The following is a 23,580-nucleotide window of genomic DNA, read 5'->3' as shown; positions in this document are numbered from 1 at the left end:
GCTTTCCTCACAAGGAACACATTGCTGGAACACATGTGCTCATCTGGCAGCAGCTCCACTGCCTGAAGCAAAGGGAACGATGGCAGCACTGCGGTCCCAATAGGAGGGATGGGGCATTTGTGCTTGGATAAAACACTGTGACAGCCAGATCTCCTGGGCTCTGCCTTGAAAAGAAATCTCTCAGAGAACCCAGTGGAGCCCGATGTTGGTGTTATTTAAAAGCAAGCAAAATAAAGAGCTAGAGGCTGCAAGCCCAGGATAAACAGCAATGGCTTCACAGGATCTAGCTTACAAACCCCCAGGGAGGAAAAAGCACATCGGGCAGCCAAAATACATCTCAGCTCCTCTCCATTTCCATGTTTCCGTGTGGATGGGAAAATAAGCGAGGTCCTGGGAAGATCGTTCTGTGCTGTGCATCCTGGCACGCTGCACAGCCCCTCGCCTCCCGCTGCTCCCCAGCCCCATCCCTGCCATGGGCTGGGTGCCCCCCAGCTCAGGATGCCCATCCATGGCCTCAGACACCTCCAAGGATGGGCCACCACAGCTGTCTGGGCAGCAAATGATCTTCTGGTTGGGTTACTCCTTCTCCAGCCTCCCCCGAGGGCTCACCTGAATCCCTCCCCAGCAGATTTCCCCATCGCTTTTTGCCTCTCTGTTGTGGAGCTGAGCATTTTCCACCCCTTCATCCCTCCTGCTTTGGGCAAACCCTCTATTATCTGCCTGAAGATGTTATCACCGCTCTCTTTCTCTAGGGCAAACAGCCCAAATTCCTCCAAGCCTCCCTCATCGATTACATACCTCCTAGGAGCTCCCAATTCTGTGTTTTGATGAGGTTTGGGGGAAAATCTGGGGAGGAAATTTTTTACTTAGAGGGCAGTGAGGCCCTGGCACAGGCTGTCCAAAGAAGCTGCAGGTGCCCCATCCCTGGAGGTGCCCATGACCATGGATGGGCCCTGGGCAGCCTGAGCTGGGGGGCACGCAGCCCACGGCAGGGGTGGGGCTGGGGGGGCTGTGAGGTCCCTTCCAACCCACTCCATCCTATGACTCTACAATTCCCAGATGTCCCCGTGTGCCCATTCCCACTGAGCTCCCCCCACGCTCCAGCCCTTCTGCTGCTCTGCGAAGTCCACCTGATTCAATCACACCCGCCTTATTACACCACTCCAATCAGCTCTGTCTCTATTCCTCCAGCACTAGCTGCAATACTGCCTGCTCAGCGCTGACCTTTCCAGTGAGGACTGATGCCAGCCAGCACAGAACCACCAGCATTGGCATCATCCAGCTCCAGAGCTTGGCTGCTGCTCACTGCAGCAATGCAGATGCCGTGGGGACACTTAGGGATGCCCAGCTGGTTGCTCACATGCTGGTTGCTCCCCATGCACCCACACCATGGGCTCAGTGGCAAACTGGGGTGACTCCTGCAGGGTGAAGCAGCACCATCGGGGCTCCACCAGGGTGGCACGAGTGCCTCCATGCCCACATGGTGTCAGCGTTTTCACTCCCGTACCTGTTATCAGCTCTGATTTCACAGCTCTGTGACGATGTGCTGTGATAAGAGCACTCACTCGGGGCTGTTTGTTCTCCAGCAGCATGTGAACAAGGGCAGCCAAACCCCATCAGGGGCCAAACCCCATCAGCTCCATCCTCAGTGCCTTCCTTTCCCTCCTCTTCCTCCCACATTTGCCAGCTTTGCAGAGCTTCTTCCCAGGTGGGGATGGGATTTATGGGCGAGGTGCGATTTATAGGGCCAGTTGGAATTATGGGCCCACTGCTCTACTTGCCTGACTTGTGGGGCTTTTCAGCAATTCCCTGCTCACTGTGCTGCTGTGGCATGCCTGGCTCCAGATCCTTTATTCCTCTTTGCGCAATGGATGTTTGCTCTCAGCATCCTCAGAGGGATGGATTTCCCTATTTACCCCCTGAGCTGCTGCTGTTGTAGCTGGGACTATGGGAGGTGAAGCAAAAATCCATTTCCAGAACATGTTTTTGGGGCTGCAGCCCAGCATGGAGCACTCCAGTACCAAGACTGCAGTTTCTGCAGTGAGGAAACCATCTCAGTCATCCCCATCACCCAGCCAGTTCCCGCAGTTACATTTCCAATCCTTGTTCACATTTTGGGGATTTTTGCAATGCTGTGGGGTCAAGCAGTGCCCTGGGAAACTCATCGTCCAGGATGAGGGGATTTTATCAATCTGTTTGTGTGAAACATGAGGATGGAACAGGACATGAAGTTGCTCCTGCTGGGTTTTGCTGCTAACTCCAATTGATTCCCAGCCACTCCATACAGACACAGAACAGGGATGCTCCAGCTGTGGATCCCTAAGCACAGCACACAGGGTGAGTTCAGCCTGGCTGCTCCCAGCAGCCCCAGAGGAAAAACCCATGGGCACAAAGCCAGCTTCATAGGGCCGTTGGGGAGGGGAGAGCTGGGGCTGCAGAGATAACGGGAAATGCAGGGCAGGGCATGGGGCTGCAGCCTGAAAGCACACAGATGGAGATGTACGGGGTGGGTTTTCCCGCAGCTCAACTTCCCATCCTAATAACCACCCTGGAAGGGCCCAAACAGCAGCTAGGAATCATTCATGGTGTGATTCAGGGAATATTCCCTGCCCCCTCCCCTTGCTGCATCCAAAAGCCATCCAAATGGATGCTCTGCACTCTCTGGCCAGCTCTGTAGATAATGGTCTCGGAGTCATCAGATGAATTATTTGTGATCCTCATTTGTTCCTCTTGAGTGCCAGGTGTTCTTCGTGGCACCCCAAGCCGCCGGCTCTGGGGCTGCTGATGGAGCATTTGTGGCACATTTGGGTTCTCCAACCCAAACAGAGCCCAGCAGAGCCTCTGCTCCACGGCAGGAACTCAGCCTCAAGGCAATGCTTTGTGCTCATAGGGCCAAATGAATGGGAGCTTTCTGGAGGTGAAGAGAAGCCAAAATGGGAATGACAAAAGCTCCAAAAATCGGAGGGACAATAGAAAGTGGTTTGGTGTGTCGTGGATTAGGGGAGAACATCTGGGCTGGAGTTACTGCCTTTCTCTTGGGCAAGTGCAAAGCAGGAAAGCACTTTGCAAAGTCACTTCTAGCCAAGAAGCTCTACTGCTTGGATTCTGGGATCTCCTTCTGGAAACAGCATTTTCCAAAATGAGTTACACTGACCTTCACAGTGCACTGTGGCAGCAGGGAGGGAGCTGGAAGGGGCATTTGCAGCCACTGGGCGAAGTAATTTGGGCAGAACTTACCAGGATTCACCCAAATTCTCCATCCCACGCACCCTAGCTTTCTGCTAACAGCCCCCTCCAGCTCATCTGACCCTTAGGTCAGAGTCTGCTCCAGGAACATCTACATATAACGACCATCGGGGTCATCTGGATGATGATTTGGGGCAAATTCCCTCCTTTCTGGGCCCAGGGAAGCGACAGGCAGCAGGAGCAGCTGGAACATCAGAGGGATGTGACCGCGGGATCGAAAAAGCACAGAAGATAAACGGCGGCCGAGGGATTAATGTCAACAGGAAACTCATGCCTGACACAGGTCGGGAAGGAGAGAGCGGGGTTACTGCTGCAAACTGCTGAGTGCGGAGGACGAGGCTGGGAAGTCAAACTCCCCACCCGGGATTTTGGGAACTGAAGTGCCTGCAGCTCCTGGAAAGGAAGAGAGGAGGAAGAGCCCTGCAGTAGGGTTGTGGTTTGAGCGTGGGTGCGGCAGGGTGATGCTCGGCAGTTTGGAGTGATGAACTCTTGGCTTGGCTTGAGGGAGGTGCTCGCTCTGCCTCTGATGTGGGAGCAGCTATCTCTTGCAAGCTAGGATATATTCTAGCCTCAGGGATGAGTTTTGTAACCTTTGGGCACAAAGGACCACACCGATGGCTATGACTGTCTCAGCATCCTCAGCCATCAGGAGGGCAGATCTGGCCATGTGTCCCCGCTAAGACTGGAGGCTCTTCCAGCACCTGGTTTCAGCAAGGATATAATCTCAGAATCACAGAATCACTGAATTGCTCAGGTTGGAAAAGACCTTAAAGATCATCGAGTCCAACCACAACCCAACCATCCCACCCTAACTCTAACAACCCCCCACTAAACCATCCTTGGCACCAGGATCACATTTCCCTTGGAAGGACGAATGGCCCATCCTGAAGACACGAGGACATGAGTCTGCAGATCTGCAAGTCCCACCTGGATGGAGCTGTCTCCTCAAGGAAATAAAGTTGTATGGCTGCGGGAGAGGCATGGAGATGCTGATTCATCTTGGCAAGGTTACAAGAGGGAATTGCTACAACGATTCTCTCATTGCCCAGATGTGTGCCCCATCCCAGGAGGTGCCTGAGGCCATAGATGGGCCATGGGCAGCCTGAGTTGGGGCACCCATTACACAGCAGTGGTGGAACCAGATGGTCTTTGAGGTTCCTTCCAACCCAACCCATTGTATGATTCTAGGATCTAAAAAGACTGAGCTTCCACTTCTCCAGTGTTTCATCCATTCTCTTCAACACAGAAATGTTCCATGCTTTTCTCACTGGGATTCTGATGAACTCAGTGCCTACACCACATGCTGGTTCCTTATGTACAACATGTAGCTGTGACACAGCTCCATCACTCCGATACGCATTCAGAAAAATGAAAAAGCTGCTTCACGTGGACATTTCCAAAATGGCAAAACCAGGAAAGAATGAATGTGGCTGGGAATAAACCAGGAAGCAGAGCTACCCAACGCACTTCCCTTGCCAGGAGTGTGACCTTGTCTCTGCTCGGAAATGACCACGTGTGGGAAAGAACCTTGGCTACATCCAAAAGGCTGAAGGAGATGGGGATGCACGGGGACGCTGTCCAGGTGGGCAGGGAGGAAATGCCAGGGAAATGTTTCTCCTTTTCTCCTCCTCCTGCTCCCATCACCCAGCGGAGCTCAGAGAGCAGATTTCTCTCAGCCTGGAGGGAGCCAGTCTGACCGGCTCCGCTGCGGCGAGGTGGGGAAGCGAGCTGACTGCACAGAGTTAAACATTAAAAATGAAATAAAATTAAAAATATGTTCTAAAAAAAAAAAAAAGGCAAAATGGGTTTAACAGAAGCAACTTCATCCCTATATCCATTGAGTTGTTTCTTGGGAAAGGCAGAAGGACAGCAGCGGGCTGCTAGGCATCACCTCCGTCCCGATGGAAGCGGCTGTGCACTCCGGCACCTTATTTGGCTATGGCTGCATGGAGGGAGCACGGAGCTCTGGCAAACAGTGGGAAGAGCCGGGATGCTTGGCTGCTTCTGACGCATGAGCCCACGCCGTGCATTTCTGACCTTGCCTCAAATCTCGGCAGCACATTGGTGATGTGGCCGCCCGCCTCCGTGCACACCCACGGCATGGGATGGGGACCCTGGGGACGGTGTCTGCCGGCCACCAACACCCTGAGAGCTGGGAAACAGAGCAGCAAGCCGTGCTCAGGGCAGGAGAAACCAGCAGCAGTCAGCTGTAGTGAAACAACGCGGCCACAGACGGGCTGTGATGCATTGCATCAGCTGGGAAGCTTGGCCAAAAGGCTGGAGCACAGAGTAACCCTTTCTGTGTATGGCCCTATTGTTTGGCATTGGAACAACACTGAGATAGGATCTGAGAGCTCTGCTGTTAAGGGCTGGTGTTCCCCTGTTGGTACCCTGCAAGCTGGGCTCCAGCTCCCAGGTTTGGGGGCAGAAATGTGGTTCTGCTGGCCAGGAGTGAGGCCCAGGGAGGATTTGAGTTGGATTAACATTGGAAAAGATCTCTGAGATCACCTGGTCCAAACATCTGCCATGCTAGCCTGAATCCTCCACGCTCTTTGTGTGCTGAACCTTAACGCTTATAGCAAAGGGGATCCCATCATAGCAGCAAAAGGGAAGAAGTGGTGGGAACCCATCATCCTCACCATGAGGTTTTTGTTGCCCTATCAATTATCCATCTCTGGAGTCATACAGGATGGGCACACGGGAAGCTGATGACTGTGCCGTCCCCAAGGCCACGGGCAACGGAATGGCTTCCATGGGACACGGTGCCACTGCCAGCCACATCCTGCCCTCCGTCCTGCTCCCTCCACACATGACGGATGGTCAGGAAGCCGGGTTGCTCGGCGGGACGCATGTATCATTGGGTGGAGAGCTGCAGGAAGCGGATAATAGGGTTTTTTTTCAGTATTTGTGCCGGCTCAGGCTCTCGGTTCAGCCAGTTCCCATTTCCTAAGCTCTCGGGCGGTCGGGATGGAGGGCGGCAGCGCATCGCCCGGCCTCGGCTCCATGAACCACGACGCCAAGGTGAGGCTTTTGTCTTTGCGTTCTACCAACGGCACACGATGAACACATTCCAAAGCCACCAGCAGCCAGGCTGGAAGCGCGGGCCGGCTCGGAAAAACCCCACGAGCTCCGCCGGCCCCAGCGGAGCCGCTCTCCGGGGCCGCCTCCAGGGCACCGCACGGGGCCGCGCCGCCGACGGGAGCCGCTCCGAACCGATCCGTGCGGCTCCGAGCCGCGCCGAGTCCCGGATGTTGGAGCAGCCCCCGCTGCGCTCAGTCCTTCTTTTCCATAAAAGGCCAAGGGGCCCGGCGGTCGTTTTTCCTTTAATTATCCCCCTCCTCCTCCTTCGTCCCTCCTCCTCCTCCTCCTCCTCCCATCCCATCCCATCCCTGCCCGCCCCTTCTCTCCCCCCCGCCCCCCAAACGGCGGCCCCGCAGGCAGCGGTTCGGGGGCGGCCGCGCTGTCCCCCCCCGCGTCCCCCGGGCTCCGTCCCTCCCTGCCTGCCTGCCCCGCTCCGAGCCGTGCCGTGCCGTGCCGTGCCGTGCCGGCGCTGAGCGCTGCTCTCTGCGCGCAGGAGGCCGGGGCCATGGCGCTGGACGGGATCCGCATGCCGGACGGCTGCTACGCCGACGGGACGTGGGAGCTGAGCGTCCATGTCACCGACCTGGGCCGCGACGTCACCCTGAGGGTCACCGGGGAGATCCACATCGGGGGAGTCATGCTGCGCCTCGTCGAGAAGCTCGGTGAGTGCCGGCGGCCGTCCTGCCCCAGCATCCTGCCCCGGGGCTCTGCCCCAGTGCTTTGCTTTAGCAGACGGGGCTCTGCCTGCAGCCGCTGCCCCGACGTCCGACGCCCTGCCCCGGCAGCCGGCTTTGAGTCCCAGCACCCTGCCCCGGTGCTTTGCTTTACGACCCGAAGCCCTGCCTGCACCGCCTCGGCACCCGGCCCTGAAGCTCTGCCTTAACGCCCAGCACCCCGCTGCAATACTTTGCTGTAGCACTCAGCACCCCGCAGCAGGACTTTGCTTTAGCATCCAGCCTGCGCTCAGGGCACTGCCCCGGCGTCCCACCCCAATTCTGTGCTTTAGCACCCAGCACCTGGCAGCCAGCGCCCTGCCTGCACCCCGCACCCAGGGCTCTGCCCAATACTGTGCTTCAGCTCTTGACATGAAGCCCCAGGGCTCTGCTTTGGCACCCGGCACCCTGCCCGTATGCAACACCCAGCACCTCTCTCACATCTGGCATCAGGAGTTGGACCCGATGATCCTTATGGGTTCCATCCAGCTCAGGGTATTCTGTGATGCACCTGGACCAGCACCCTGCCTATATCCAGCATCTGCTCCTTGCCTGTCCCCCTGCATCCCGCCCCAGTGCCCCATTCCATTTCTCTGCATGCCCCAGGGTGCCCCTGCACCCCTCTGAGCTCCACCCAGACCCCCGGCAGCACCCACCCTGCACCCACTCCCATCACCCTGGGTCCTGCTGGCTGCGGTTTGCACGGAGCTCACAAACATCATTGCTTCGGGCTGTTTGGTGCAAGTTGTGTGATTAACAAAAAGATTTAATTGGCAGAGTTTGCTCAGAGCAGAGCTGAGCATGGTCAGCATTAGGGGAGGTGGCTCTTCGTGCCTCTGGCTATGGTCTGTGTGTGCTTACCCAGCAGTAGTGTTGGGGTGGCTGCTGTCATTGCTGGGATAAAACATGAATGTTGCACTGCAGGCGCATGCCTGGGGCTGTGGGAGTAGCAGAGCTGTCAGCCGTGCCCGCGGGTCCTGCTTAAATCACAGAATCATAGATTCAATGCAACATGTTTGCATGGCTGTCAGAGCAGCATCCTGCTTTGGTTGTCATTTGTGAATTGTCTGGGGTTAAAGGAAGGAGGAGATGGACTTAAATAGGGTCGACTCAAAGGGAGGCAACCATTCGATCAAAGGGTCTTCGGCTGGAGGCAGCCCTGGCTCCAAAAACCCATTTGTGTCTGTTATTTTTCTGCTGGGGCTGCAGAAAGCTCAGCCTGAAGCCAGGCCGAGTGCTTGAGGAAGCAAAAAAAAAACAACCAAAAAAAAACCAACAACAACCCCAAAATAATAGGGGGAAAAAAAAAACCCAACCCGCCTCAATGGCTTTCTAGAAATGGTAAAACCGACCCCTGGGTGATGCAGGGCTCTGCTCGGGGCTGCCGAGGGGACCCGAATTAGAGGCTGACGTCAGACATCCCCACGCCGTGCTGGTTAAATTAGGCATTGTATTGAGGGGAAGGAATGCCAGCAGCACGGGAATGGGATTCTGCTGCTCTGTGCTCAGCTGTCGGCACAGCCCACGGCCGCTCGGTTCCATGAGTCAAATTCCCACTGCTTTCCCCCATCCCGAAGCTGGTTCACTTTCTCAATGTCTCTCTGTGTTTAAAAAAGCAAGAAGTGTGATTGTTTCCTGAAGGATCTCCCTCTCTCTCTCTGTTTTTGCTGGGGGTTTTAAGGAAACTTCCCAAAGCTGACGTTTCTGGCAGTGCCGGGATGCCCGGTGGTGGATGGCTGGGATGCTGATGGATGGGGCTGCTGCTGTGGGCCAGGCTTGGCTCTTCCATTGGCTCTCCATTGGGGAGCTTCCATGGAATGTGGGGCCAGGCTGAACCCAGGGGATTTGGGGCCAGGCTGACCCTGCTGCCTCCTGGTGGACCCCTCGCATTGGTGAAAACAGTTGGTGGCTTTGAACATAAACCCTCCCTGCAGCTCCAGCAGCTTGCAATTAAAACCTACGGCGATTGGAAAAACCCCCAAGCGGGGATTCTGGTTACTGAGTGAATTGCAGCGACCTGCGTGCTCCCCTGTTATTCATCACCCCGGCAGATTAAGGCACTGTGTTAATTGAGCTGTGCCATGTGGTCGGCAGAAAAATGGGCAAAAAGTGCTGAGGTTGGAAGAGCAGCACTATTTATTTAGTAACCTATAAAGGTCCGGGGCAAAATCCTGGTCACAGCATAGGAGCTGTGCAATGAATCCTACCCATGCTGCTGTACTGTGTGGCATCTATCAAGTTGGGATGAATTCTTCTCTCTCTGTGTATTTATCTTTATATGTAGTTTTTTAACAGCGGGCTGCACTCCAGACTTGGCCCATTTGCAGAAGGCAGCTGATTGCATTAGAAGAAGGCAGCAGCTGCTTGGCTTTGCCCAAAATCCCGAGCAGGGCTGCTGCCTTGTAGGAATTCTGCCACTATTGCCTGACTTACAAAGTCAGTGCGAGCGGAGGAAGGAAGGAAGTGAGCAGAGGTTATTGTTGTTGTCGGCTCGAGGCTGTTTTAAACATATGCGACCAAAATGTTGCTTCCATTTATTTATTCATTTGTTTGAAATGTGCCTGGGAGGAGCTGTGTGGGACGCTCCTGGGGAGGTAGGAAGCTCGGGGACAGGCTGTTGGCTGGGCTGGGGCTGGGGGACCGAAGGGCGCTGGTGCCATCCAATGGTGGGGTGGGACCCCAGCTGCTCAAAGGCCTCATGCTGTGGTCAGTCAGGGCTCTTGGAAGGATTTGGGCAGCAGATTCCAGCTCTGCCATCCTCTCTCAGCTCTTCTGTTGTGTCCTCATGGTGCGCCCCTGTGGGAGGGCAGGATCTCACCTGGGCACGAGGGCTGATGCACACAAATCTGGGGTTTTTGGTTGACATAGAGCATGGAGAGCTCTTTCTTCTGCTGGTTTCAGCCTGCATGTGCCTGGGGGAATGGTTTTAAACTGAGACCGGGGAGGTTTAGGTTGGATATGAGGAGGAAGTTTTTCAGCCAGAGGTGGTGAGGCACTGGAACAGGTTGCCCAAGGAGGCTGTGGATGCCCCATCCCTGCAGGCATTCAAGGCCAGGCTGGATGTGGCTCTGGGCAGCCTGGGCTGCTGGTTGGTGACCTGCACACAGCAGGGGGTTGGAACTGGGTGAGCACTGTGGGCCTTTGCAACCCAGGGCATCCTGTGATTCTCAAGCACCTGGTGCTGACCCACATCGTCACGCCGGGCTCGTTAGCAGCTGGGCTGGGATGTGGGCATGGTGCTGGTGCCAGTGCTGGGCTGCTGTGGGGCAGGAGCATCTCGTGGGGTACCCAGCAGCATCCCAGCTCTCGGTGGGGTTTCGTATCGCTCTGTGTTTTGCTATCAGCACGTGGTTGATATCTCCACTCCGAGTCCTTGTCCCTGGAACAACACATCTGTAACAGCACTGAAGTGGAACACGCACGTCGCTGGTGATTGGAGGACCCATGCAGGCTGCGTGCTGTACATCAGCCCCTGGCTCCAGGAAGCTCCTGCGTAGGCACGCAGCGGATCGCGGGGCTGCAGCTGACATAAAGTCCTCTTTGTTGGCGTCAGTGCAGCCAGCAAGCAGGACTTGGGGGCGGGGGCAGCCGGGAGCTGTACGTAAGCTGGCAGCTCCCGGTGATGCGTGCTCCCATCCCAAGCGGCGATGAGTCTTTGGAAGCCTCTCCCAAAAAATCAAAAACGAAATGAAACAATCTGGTTTTGCCGTAACTTCCTCTCCGTCGGCTGTGTTTGTTCTTTGTCTGTACAGCTGCACGTGAAGGCGGTGGGGAAGCAGCCATCCTGGAGGCAGAACCCGTCTGCGGCGATGCTGGATGCGGTTCCCTTCCATCCCGGCTGGGGATGCTGGGGGGTAGCAGTGCCCGAATTGTTGGTGACCACAGACAGGAAATTGTTGAGTTTGCAGCTCAGACCAGCCGAGATCGGCGGCTTCCTCTGGGCGCGCGGTCGGCTGTGGCACAAAGTGTGGGATGGGGCTGGGGGAGCACGGCTCACACCCTTCCCTTGGTTTCATCTGCTGTGTTTGTTCCTGGCGGCGGCCGTCCTTTCCTTTTCCCCACCCTCCTCCATCGGGCTCTGAACGCGGAGTTCTGCATTGAGTCTGACTGTGTTTTGTGTGATGTCGGCTGTGTGTGAGTCGCTCCTTAGTATTTAAAGGGATGGATAAAGAGCTGACTGCCTCCGGGTGGGAATTTCCAGAGGGATCCTCTCCGAAACATTGCAAAATGCAAACCAGGAACCTCCCAGATTGCTGAATGGGGGGACTTTCTTGCAAGAAGAAGCCAAGCAGGGCCAGGAGGACGTGGTTACTGCATGGAGGGATGGTGCTGAGGTGGGGAGTGGGTCGGGTTTTGGGGAAGGGATCTGTGCTCCAGGATGGCCTTAAGGCAATAGCGGGCCATCAGCTTCCCAGCATGCACATAGGGATTCATAGAATCACGGGATGCCCTGGGTTGCAAAGGCCCACAGTGCTCATCCAGCTCCAACCCCCTGCTGTGTGCAGGTCGCCAACCAGCAGCCCAGGCTGCCCAGAGCCACATCCAGCCTGGCCTTGAATGCCTGCAGGGATGGGGCATCCACAGCCTCTTTGGGCGGTTCCTGGTGCAACCTGTGATGGTGTTGGGCTTTCACCTTCACTCTTCTGTTTCTGAGGTGGGGTTGGGGGGGGTGGGTAGGGTGTGTGGCACTGCCGTGGAGTTCTGGATGCAGGGAGTGTTTGCTGAGTTGGGAAAGAGCACAGGGAGTGCTTGCACTGCATGCTTGGCTCATTGCAACATCAGCGATTGCACAGCTGCTGTGAGCCCACAGTTTGGGCACTGGGGGGGTGATTTGGTGGTGGGGTTTTATAGAAAGGCTGCCGGGGTGCTGCAGCAGTTGCAGAGCTGGCTTTGCAGGGGTGCAGCTGTTACCAGAGGAATGAGGTGCTGAGCAGAATGAGGTGCTGGGGTGCGGGCTGCCTGCTCAGCCCTGCGTTATCTGCCTGCTGCATGCATCCTGCACAACGTCCTCCTGCTGCTATCATCTGCAGTGCCTCCTGGCACAGCTTGCACGGTCGCTGGGCATGAGCCAGGGTTGCACCTCTAGGCATGGAGCACCCACAGCTCTGCAGGCAGCAGTGCCACCTCCTCCCCGCACTCACTGTCAAAAAAATTCCCCCCTAACACTTAACCTTAATCTCCCTTCTTTTAGTTTAAAGCCATTCCCTGTTGTCCCATCACTGTTACTTGATGCTGCAGTGCATGGGGATGGAGGGATGCGCAGTCATGGCAGCTGGAGGCTCCCTGCAGAAGTGCTTTTCCTTCCTTCCTTCCTTCCATCCATCCTTCTGCTGTGTATCTGGGCAGTGCTTTAATCACACCAGCCCCTCTGTAATCAAGTTTCCTTCCATTGCTCCCGGTCCCATCCGCCCCAGCTCTGCTGCTGTGCTGCTGGATGGGGTGTATGGGGGCAGCACCCTGCTACATCAGGGCATGAACCCTGCTCAAAAAACTCATTAAAAAGAAAACCCCACCTTTGGCTTTCCTTCATTCTCTCCCTTCGGAAAATGTGGGTGTTGGGGTCACAGCGGCGTTTGTAGGGCCAGTTGTAGACTGGGGAAGTGGTTGCAGCTGGAGCAGGAGGGATATATGTGCAGCAGTGCAAGTGGCACCGTAATGAATCACATTGCCAAGTGCTAGCTGAGTAATCCTATTAATGCTGAAAAGAGCTTCCTTCCTACAGCTTGCTGCAGAGCAGGAGCCACTTCCATGCCTGCAAGTCTTTGTCCTTGCTGGGGGTGCTGCCTGGGTTCTGCAGAGTGACCATCAGTCAGTGATCATCCTGAGCAAGGATGTGTCAGGCAGCTGTGCCTTGCATTGCACCCTGCATTGCATTTTAGGGGCACGGTTATTGCACGTGGTGGTGATGGGTCAGCTGTTGGACTTGATGATCTTAGAGGTTTTTTCCAATCTTTGAGGTTCTATGAGCCATTCACAGAACCATTCGTAGAACCACAAAGGTTGGAAAAGACCTTTAAGATCAAGCAGTTCAATGGTTTCTCATAGCTGGCCTCATACAGGGCACGAGATTAAAACCCCTTATTAAATCTTAGGAGTACTAGGAGCATCATGTTGCTGATTGCAGCCCATTGCAGCGGGCTGGTAATGGTTTTTAGAGGCTGTTTGTCTCTGTGTGCTGCGAAGTATGATTTTTCAGGTCTCATTACCAAAGGGCAGAAGGATTTTTTTCTTTGATCCTTTCCCATTTAAAGCCCCAGTGTACGCTCCTTAGTGCCCCAAACCACACCAACAAATAGATCATTCCTGACCCCATCACCCAGCAGAACCCACCTTCAGCCTGGCCCCAGATAAATGGAAACAGCTCATTTTCTGCATTTTTTTTCCATGATTGTCCAAGAAGGAGTGGCTTTGGCATGTTCAAAGGAATCTGGGTGTACAGAGGTCAGCACGAGCAGGGGGTGGTGCTGGCAGGTCCCACCCCATTGGGATCAATAGATGGATGTGTGTGTGCATGGTCATGTGTGTATATACAGAGCTGTACACATGTGTGTGCATTTACCAAGAGAGAGAATGTATATACATGTAGGCAAATATACTGTGTGTGTATCCGTAGCATATATGTGATAAATACATATATGTGTGTGACATATATATGTATATCACATATACACACACAGTTATATACATAAACTGGGCATACATAAAGGACTGAAACCAAATCACAGCCTGAGCCCTTCCACTTGAGCACACACACACAGACATATACATGTGTGTGTATATAGAGAATCATAGAGTCATTAACATTGGAGAAGACCACTAAGATCATCCAGTCCAACCATCAGCCCATCACTACCATGCCCACTCTATGGGTAAATGTGTGTGTTTGGATATGGCTAAACATGAAGATACGTATATATGCACACACACTGTGCTTACCCATATGGAGATATATGTATGAGTGGTCAGTATTTGAAAATAGTCACATGTAGATGATATGTATAGATGTGTATGTGTGTGTGCATGCTATCAGTGTGTATATATAATGTATATTTTGGATACGTGATTACTTACTATATGGAATATTGATACATTTTATATTATTTATATATTTTATATCTATATTATGTATCTTGCATACATACCAAGCTATATCTTTGTATATATATATGTATATGGGTCTGTATATATATAGATAGATCTACTGTATGTATCGATAGATACAGTGCATAACAAACTCCTTGAGCTTGTGCAGGAGCTTTTAATTCCTTCCCAACCCACATCTCAGCCCTGTGTGGTTGGCTGTTGGCGAGGAGGAGGTCCTGCAGCAGGAGGGCCCATGGAGGACAGGGCATATCCCAAAAGAAGGAGGCACAGGCAGGGTTGATGTGACACCGGGGTCTGGTGTGTGAGTGCCAAGGAGCTGCTGCAGGGCTGGAGATCCCCACGGGTCCTTCTGGCCTCCCTGGAGCAGGTGAACTTGGAGCATCCCTTGTTATTTTCTGCTGCGTGAATCCCAGCTGGAAACTATTGGCCATGGAAACATGCCAATGGAATTGGAAGGCACCCATTGGGATCGCAGGGTGGCTTAGGTTGGAAGGGACCTTAAGGCTCATCTAGTTCCAACCCCTCATTGAGCCCAGCCCCAAGGAAATCACAGCTCAGTGTTCAGCCCTCAGCTTGCTGCTAGCCATTTCCAAGGCTCCTTTTTGTGCAGCTGCTCCCTGGCCATCTCACCATTAACCCAAAGCATTAATTGCTCTCAGGCTGTGCATGCCATGCCTGAGAGGTTAATCTGCAGCGAGAACCCAAATCCCCTCCTGTGCCCTGTTACACAGAAGTGTTACTGATTCAAAATGCTTTTTTTGTTCCTCCCCCAGCCCCCCCCAGACTTCAGTGCCAACCTGTTGAGCTTCCAGCCGGGCACAAGTTGGACCTCCTTACCAAAGTCCATTGTAATGATTTCTCAGATTTTTCTGAGAGTAGCCAAGGCTTGTGCAAGTTTGCATGCTTTTCTATATTTGGTTTTGTTTAATTTGATTGTATAAAGCTGCTGAAATGTCCAGCTTAGCATTTCTACTTTCTGGCTGTGTCATGATGCTGTTTGGTCACAGATTAAAAGGAAAAAGAGACAGGGACCAAAAACCCCATTTGTCATCCCATGCTGCAGGGCTTTAGGTGTGGGCTGGCGGCCACGGAGTGGCAATGGCAATGGGTGACAGCTGGTGGCTCCTATGTGGAGTCCAAGGTCACAGGAGGGTCTGGGGCAGAAAGCTTAGTGTCACACCAGGGTTTGACCCAGAAAGTACCTTGGCTTTAAACCTCTTTTTTACTGCAGAAATTAAAGTAATCCTACAAAATCCATAAGCTCAAAACTTCCTGCTAACCCCATTCCGAGGGCAGAAGTGTGTCCGTGGCATCCTGCATCCTCTTGGGGTTCTCCTCCACCTGCCCATGTGATGTCCTGCAGCGACGTTTGGGTTTCCCTTTGGGAGGAGGGCTTTGGTTCCCCGTATGGCTGTTGATGCACCTCGGTGGTTTCAGAGGTTCTGAGCCCAAGGAGAGCTTTGCAAAATGCAGCTCCCGCTTTGGATCATAGAATATCCCAAGTTGGAAGGGACCCACGAGGATCGAGTCCACTTCATTCCTTTGAGTCACATCTGGCAGTTTTCCAGTTTCATTTGGAGGGACTGCAAGACTTGGCAGGAAGCTTGTTTAATTTCGCTTAATTTTGTTTAGTTCTGTTTTCTGTGCACGTGGACGTGGCTGGGCTCACCTTTGGGTAGCATGGCTGTGGGGAGAGGGCAAGCCAACAGCTGAGACCAAACAGTAAAGTGAAAATCCCTCCTGGGAACGCGAGGAGTTGGCCATGAGCCCCGTGGTGTCCCATCAGCTGGGACCACATGGACCCAGTGTGGCTCTCCTCACTGCTTTTCCTCCTGCCTACCCCATTTCTGGGCCAGTGGTAGAATCGTAGGGTGGCGTGGGGTGGAAGGGATCTGGTTGTCCTAAATGCTGCATGATGTGCAGAGAACAGCCTTTTTTTTTTTTTTTTTTTTTTTTGCATTGGTGGAAGTGACAGCTGAAGGGAGCTGTTGGAAAGGGTCCAGAGGAGGGCCACAAAAATGATCAGAGGGCAGCCTACAAAGACAGGCTGAGGGAGCTGGGCTTGTTCAGCATGGAGAAGAGAAGGCTGCAGGGTGACCTCATTGCAGCCTTTCAATACCTAAAGGGAGCCTACAGACAGGAGGGGAGTCAACTCTTGGAAAGGGTAGATAACAGCAGGACAAGGGGAAATGGTTTGAAGTTGAGGGAGGGCAGATTTCAGTTGGATGTCAGGGGGAAGTTGTTTGCTGTGAGAGCGGTGAGGTGCTGGAACAGCTGCCCAGAGAGGCTGTGGATGCCCCGTCCATCCCTGGAGGTGTTCAAGGCCAGGTTGGATGGGGCCCTGGGCAGCCTGGGCTGCTGTGAGATGTGGAGGTTGGTGGCCCTGCGTGTGGTGGGGGGTTGGAGCTTCATGATCCCTGAGATCCCTTCCAACCCGGGCCATTCTGTGATTTTGTGATGAGGAAGCAGTGACATCCCATAGCAAACAACTCCCAGACCCATTGGCACATCCCATAGCAAACAACTCATCCCTGAGCGAAAAGCTCACCTCCGAGGTGGCTGCTATGGAGCGCAAGCAATTATTTCTGACTTCTGAAGGTTAATTCTGGTCTTGGTTTCAAGGGATGAATGATGCGTTTGTTGCAGATGTCAAGAAGGACTGGTCGGACCACGCGCTCTGGTGGGAAAAGAAGAAGACGTGGCTCCTCAAAACACACTGGACGTTGGACAAGTATGGGATCCAGGCTGACGCCAAGCTGCAGTTCACACCGCAGCACAAACTGCTCCGCCTGCAGCTGCCCAACATGAAGTATGTGAAGGTGAAGGTCAACTTCTCCGACAGAGTCTTCAAGGCGGTTTCCGACATCTGCAAAACCTTCAGTGAGTACCTTGTCTTCCATTTGTGCTCTTGTGCAATAGAACTCATTAAATCACTGCTAACTTCCACCTTCAAGCACTCAACACCCAAGCCGGGGATCGAGCAGCCCAAGTGCCTGCTCATTTTGCCTCTCAGTTCTCATTTTCTGTGTGTTAATGCCTGCAGAGCTGCAGATGTAACCCACAGAGGGGTGAGGTTTCCATGCTGAGTGCTGCTTTCACAACAGAGCTGCTCGCAGTGTTGCACTGGGCAGGGCAGCAGCAGCCTGCAGCACCCTGGTGGTTATTGGTGCTGGGTTGTGATTTCTATTTGTATTTTTGCAAACATAGGCGCTAGATGAAGAACAAACCCTGCAATAGGAAGTCTGCCAGATCCCCAGGTCTTCTTCTAGGAGAAAATGGTATTAGAGATTAAGTGATGATGCTCTGCTATAAAACTGTCTGGTGGAAGGAAGCAGCTGATTCTCCCTCCTTCCTCCCTGATTTCCTTCAGTAAGAAGCCCCATGAGGGGTGGATCATTTGCTATACCAGATGTGCAGTGTTTGCCCAGGACTTGCACTGCTTTTTACTCATCTTCCCACGTTTCTTATTCCCTCCCTGCAACGTGGGCCATGGTCACTCAGCTCAGAGGGACCCAGCAATGCCCACGCTGCCGTAGTAAATCTATTTCTGCTCTTCTAGAGCAGCTCTGGTTACTCTTGGCTGACCCAGTTGTGTGAGCAGGAAGCTGGAAGGGAGCTGTTATGACACCCGCTGAGCTGGTGTATATATAGCTGGTGATGAGTCTTGAGAGGGCTCTGTGCTATTTCTTTCCTGTTTTGGGTTTGGTTGAGTTTTGGGGTTGTTTTGGATTGTCTTTTTCTGAGTTTCATTTTGATAAATATTGGGAAAACTCTCCTTAAAACGGGAAAAGCTTAGGCAGTGTTATTTCCAAGCAGATTTAGCATCCCACCCCCATCTCCCATTGCATCTCCTATTGCCATTTCCAATACCTTGCTAGACAGTGAGGCCATGAACGTCTGCTTTGCTGCTGCTGAATCTAGCAGTGAGTCATGTTGGGAAATTCTGCTGGAGTTAATCACGTAACGAGAGCACAGAGCAGCCAGAACCTTACATGGGCCTGAAGCAGCTCTTGATTTAACTCCAGGCCTCCCTGCGTATTTATGAGCAAAGCAGGAGGATAACACTAATATTTAAAGATGTGCAAAGAGGGGAAATCTGCTCAGAGAGCTGCAGTGAGCAGCACAGGGAGCGCTCTGACATCTGTCGTGGGTGTTTCTGCCAGGTGCTGGGGTACCTGGTGGTGGGGAAGGAACAAAAGAAGGGTTTGGCTCAAACCCAAGCTGTTTGATGGCAGATGGGAGCTGTGAGGCTGAATGTGGGGGTTGCATCTTGTTTAGCCCTTCTGCTGGTGTGTACTGGAAGCCAGATGTTCGGCGGAGCTCAGCGTTCAGAATGGGAAGATGGGACTGGAGGCTCTTCATGGAGATGTGTGGACACCTTTCTATCTGGTTATATGTACAGATATACATATATATGATAGATATCTATGGAATTCATATGGATACATAGACATAAAATCATAGCTTGGAGAAGACCTCCATGATTCCCAGCCCACCCCACCGTGCCCATTGCCCACATCCCCATGGCTCTGCATCACCTCCATGGACAGTGACCCCACCACTCCGTGGGCAGCTGTGCCACTGCAGCGCCGCTCTTTCAGAGAAGAAATGTTTCCTAATTGCCTCCCTCAGGAAAACCAAGCACATATTTCAAGGTAGAATGGGAAAGAGGTAATCCCTGCTCTAACATAGCTCTTTTCTCTGAAAATCCCTTCATTTCTTAAATTACAGTCTGCTGCGGCCTGCCTGAACCAATGCTCAGCGGAGAAAATTGTGTTTGTGAGTCACTCGTAGCTTGGATCTGTTTGCTGTCTTTGCCCCCAGAGCATCTAATTACATACTTCACTAATTTTAACATATGGCATGATTAAGGAGTAATTGGAAGTAATTCCTTGTGTCGCCAGCACTCTAGCTGGTTGTAGCTCTACAATGCTCCATAAGCAAGCAGGATCACGCTTGCGTATGTTATTTAGGTTGTGCCTTTGCTTATTTTGCCTATAAATTACAGGATATGCCAAGATTTAGAGTTAACGACCCAAAAGATTGAGAATTCAACCCAAAAGATTGGGAATTCCTCAAATTGTGCAATGCTGTTTGCTGTGCCTGTGTTTGGCAGCCCACGGAGGCTGCTCACAACAGACATTAGATACAGGCTGCTGCTGGGCAGAGAAAGCCTGGGAAGGAGGATGGAGGAGGGATGTTTGTGCTGGAGAGCTGTGGCACATATGGTGTACTTACAGTTGGACTCAGTGATCTTAGCGGCCTTTTCCAGCCTTAATTGTAGAATGATAGAACAGCCTGGGTTGCAAAGGCCCACAGTGCTCACCCAGTTCCAACCCCCTGCTGTGTGCAGGTCGCCAACCAGCAGCCCAGGCTGCCCAGAGCCACATCCAGCCTGGCCTTGAATGCCTGCAGGGATGGGGCATCCACAGCCTCCTTGGGCAACCTGTGCCAGTGCCTCACCACCCTCTGGGTGAAAGTGAGTCTGTGGTTCTTGGTGATTCCATGCAGTGCCATAGCACAGGACAAGGATGCTGCCCTAGCTTTTGTTCTGCAATTGGTCTCAAATCAGAGAGCGATGGGGAAGGAAGGAAGGAGGCTGACATCTGCAGAGTGTTTCTGCCCAGTGTCCTTCGGTCCTTGAAATGGCTTTGCTCCAGTGTGGTGCCTGAGATTTGCATTTCCGTCACAGGCTGCAAAAGGGGAATTGGTGTTACAGCAGATGATGAATGCTGTCTGAGCTGTGTGAAATGGTGTGGAGGGGACGTGGCAAGGCAGAGCAGCCTCCACTGCAGAGCTGGCCCATTGGGACTGGCCAGTGAGGTTGCTTCTGTTCTGCATCTCTCTTAATTAAAATGGGAGCATTATTGCTGCTGCCTCCTGGAATACAGCATGTCACCAGTGGGATTTCTTTTCAGAGCCCCTGATCTGCAGATGGAAATGGTCTCAGAGAGCAAAGCTCACCTCTGGGGATCCCGGGGGTGGATGTGGGAGGATTCTAGAGCTGCTCACACGTCCCCCAGTGTCTGTGGAGGTCGTGTGAAGCCGGAAAAAGCAATCTCATTCCCAATGGAACAGCCCCTGTGTTCCCCCTGAAGCCGGTGGGGAGGGCACTGGGATGGGAGGAGGCTGGAGAGAGCAGCCCGGTGCTGGGCCTGGCTGTGTGCCTGCTGGGAGGGCAGGCTTTGGTCTGCAGTCAGAAACCACAGAAAGAGAAAGTAAAAGTTCCCTTTTTCGGTTCAGGGATTGCTGAGGGATGGGGATGTGGTGCTGCTTATGGGTGCCCTGTGTGTCCCTGCCCCATCGCTGCACTGCAGGGGAGGCTTTTCCTGCCCAGCAGACAACCTAGAAAGCATGTGAGTGCAATTCAGCATGCTGCATATCAGCAGCTGATTGGTATGGGGCGAACTGCAAGGGGAGGTTCAGGCTGGATGTTAGGAAAGGGACTTGAGCAGGGGCAGCTTTGAAGCTCTTCCTTCCAGGCTCAGCTGTGACCCAGAATCAAAGTACAGCTTTGAGCTGTACTTGGAGCTCCCAGATCTGTTTGCAGGCTCCCATCACTGCGGTGAAATGGCTTTGCTCCCACTTGAGCAGCTCCCCAGGCCAGTTCTGACCCACCGATCACATGGAGCTCAGAGCAGATGAAGCCCTGCTCCCTGCTTGGTGTCCCCATGGTGAAGGAACTGCAGAGCATTCTGCAGTCCATTGATGGTCGCCCTGGGCTTCTCTTTCCTGTGACACCCCAAACTACCATTGCCTGGTTAGGAACCCCAAGCCTCCAGAACAACAAGAGCCCAGTGATGGAAATTTTCTATAACTCTCTACAGCTGCCTGAAAGGAGGTGGTAGCAAGGTGGGGATCAGCCTCTTCTCCCATGTGACAGCGATAGGATGAGAGGTGATGGCCTCACGTTGTACCAGGGGAGGGTCAGGTTGGATGTTAGGAAACACTCCTTCTCTGAAAAAGCAGTGCTGCAGTGGCACAGCTGCCCAGCAGTGGTGGGGTCACCGTCCCTGGAGGTGTTCCAGATGTGGCACTGAGGGATGTGGGCAGTGGGCAGGGTGGAGTGATTGGGGTTGGGCATCTCGGAGGTCTTCTCCAACCAGCTGCTGCTGAGAATCATGCCATGAAACTGCAGACAGACAGAAACTGCAGATGGCTCTTCGCCATCGCACCATCGCTGTGTGATTAGAGGTGATGCTTTCCATCTGCTTTTTTCTTAAGCTGTTTCCCTGTGGGCTCCCTGTGCTGCTCTGTAGGTTCTCTCCCTGTATCCTGGGAGCAGCGATGGGCTGCAGGCAGGATGCACTGCTGCTGCTGGGCACGTGGGAGAGGAAAAGCAAACAGAGCTGCAAGCAGGAAGGCTTTTTTCCCATGCCTCTGCATTTCCTGCCCCAGCAGTGCTGCAGGCGTCCCAGAAAGGGGGAGTTGTGATGGTGGGTAAAAGCTGCTCTCCTTCTCAGGTTCTTCCTCATCTTCTTCACTGCTTGTGAGTTCGTACCTCGGAGGGAGGTGGTGAATGGCTCAGTGTCCAGATGGAGATCATGATCAGATCATCCCAGGCTGGATGTGGCTCTGGGCAGCCTGGGCTGCTGGTTGGTGACCTGCACACAGCAGGGGGTTGGAACTGGATGAGCACTGTGGGCCTTTGCAACCCAGGCCATTCTATGATGAGTGACAGCTGATGTGCCCTGCTTGTCCCAGCCATTGCCTGCAACCTGAGACGTGCTGCTGGTGGCATTTGGGAGCAGCACGGTGTGAGCTGGGTGAGGTGTCACCCCCAGGCTGTCTAGACACTGAATATGACCCTACCTTTTTTTTTTTTTTTTTTGCTTCTCTTTATAAACGGTCTCTCCCCCAGTACAGAATGTCCTCTGCCTTCTGAAGTATTTGTAATATTTCCACGCCCTCGGATGCCAAAAAAACTTCTATAAAAAGCTGCTATTTCTGCAAAAGCGAAGCCCGTTGGTCCTCCCGGGGCTCTGCCCAGCCCCATTTGCACGTGGCGTGCTGCTGGCTGCCTTGGGAAAGCCACGGGGCAGAGCTGAGGATGTGGGACAGCCACCCCTCTGCCCATAGCTGGGGGTGCACCATCCCTGGAGGTGCCTGAGGCCACAGATGAGGTGGATGAGCTGGGGGGGCACCCAGCTGGACTGGATGATCACGGAATCCCTTCCAACCTGACCCATGCCGTGATTTTAGGATTTCAGTTGTTTTTTTCTTCCTTTATGCCCAGCTCGAAAACAAAGCAGCATTTCTCCTAAAATATTGGGACCAATGCAGGGTTTTGCACTCAAGCAGCTGGGGGAAGCAGCCCTCCCCCAGCACAGTGCTGGGATGCTGGGCAGCACCACAGGGATGCTCAGAGCCATGGCTCCCATCCCTGCCCCTGGGCAGAGTTTGCTGCTGCCTTCTGCTACCGCCAGCAGAGGTTTGGCAGTAGCACAGCTATTTCTAAATATGTCCAGGGGATGGGTGTGGAAGGAAATCTTACCATTTAGAGAGCCTGCCAAATTGCAGTGGACTCAGCTTTTTAAATCGCCAAAGCCCAGTGTGCCGCTGCCAACTTCTTCATTTTTTCACTCTTTTTAGTGCTCTCCTGTACATATCTGCTGTGTGTTCACACAGAGTCTGAATGCACCCCAGGACCAAAATAACGACACGTAGTCCCAAAGTGACCAAAATGGAACAAACTCTTCCCTCCCCCCGTTTCTCCCCCCCATCCCTGTCCCCATTCTGCTGTGGAGCAGCGTCAGGCTGCATGTCACCGTGTGAGTCAGTGGATTTTTTCATCCTTACTCTTCTGTTGACAGAGCCCCTTTAAATAGACGTCCATCCCAAAGCCATGAGGAGCTGCTGGCAGCCCAGCTCTGTGCCTGCTCCAGGACTGTTCTCTCTTTATGGCCCGATGCAGAGGCTCTAAGTGGATTTATTCTCTTCTTTGTGGCGCTTAATCGAATGAGTTTAATTTGACTTCAGCAACTTCAGGGAAAGGCTCAAAGTGCTGTCTGGGCTCCAAAAGGCATCCGGATAACTGGAGGCTGGGGATTTCATCCCACTCATGGAAAAACCATCCAAACATACAGCGTTTGGCTCCTCCTGTCTCTCCTTTCTTATTCGCCTTACACTGCTGCTGGGTTCCATCAGTGCTGTCCCCTTCCTCTTCCTCCTCATGGGCACCTCCAGTGCAACCTGGTTTCGGCTCTGGGCACCACTCAGCATCAGTAATTTGGCTGGTGACAGCAAGCTGTTAGAAAGTGTCAATCTGGCTGAGGGTGGGAAGGCTCCACAAAGGGATCTGGATGGGCTGTCAATGTGCTGAGGCCAATGGGATGAGGTTCAACAAGACAAAGAGCTGAGTCCTGCACTTGGGTGTGGGAGTCCCCATCCCTGGAGGTGCTCCAGAGCCGTGGAGGTGTGGCACTGAGGGATGTGG

The 23,580-nt window shown here is 53.4% G+C and overlaps 1 protein-coding gene across 4 annotated transcripts in view; it reads left to right on the top strand.

Annotated features, from left to right (window-relative positions):
• The first annotated feature begins 6,140 nt into the window (after positions 1-6,140).
• Positions 6,141-23,580, top strand: part of FERMT2 (FERM domain containing kindlin 2) — a 36,819-nt gene continuing 19,379 nt past the window's right edge. For all 4 annotated transcript variants that reach the window (XM_031602324.2, XM_031602323.2, XM_031602322.2 and 1 more), the window contains exons 1-3: positions 6,141-6,267; positions 6,821-6,989; positions 16,791-17,024. In XM_031602324.2, the coding sequence (XP_031458184.1) occupies positions 6,214-6,267; positions 6,821-6,989; positions 16,791-17,024 (457 nt within the window). In that variant the 5' untranslated portion in view covers positions 6,141-6,213. The remainder of the gene's footprint in view (positions 6,268-6,820; positions 6,990-16,790; positions 17,025-23,580) is intronic.

Source organism: Phasianus colchicus, chromosome 5, assembly GCF_987193195.1.
Source record: "Phasianus colchicus chromosome 5, bPhaCol1.hap1.1, whole genome shotgun sequence".
Taxonomy (NCBI): Eukaryota; Metazoa; Chordata; class Aves; order Galliformes; family Phasianidae; genus Phasianus; species Phasianus colchicus.
Note: the sequence above shows the minus strand (reverse complement) of the source record. Positions and strands in the feature narration are given on the sequence as shown.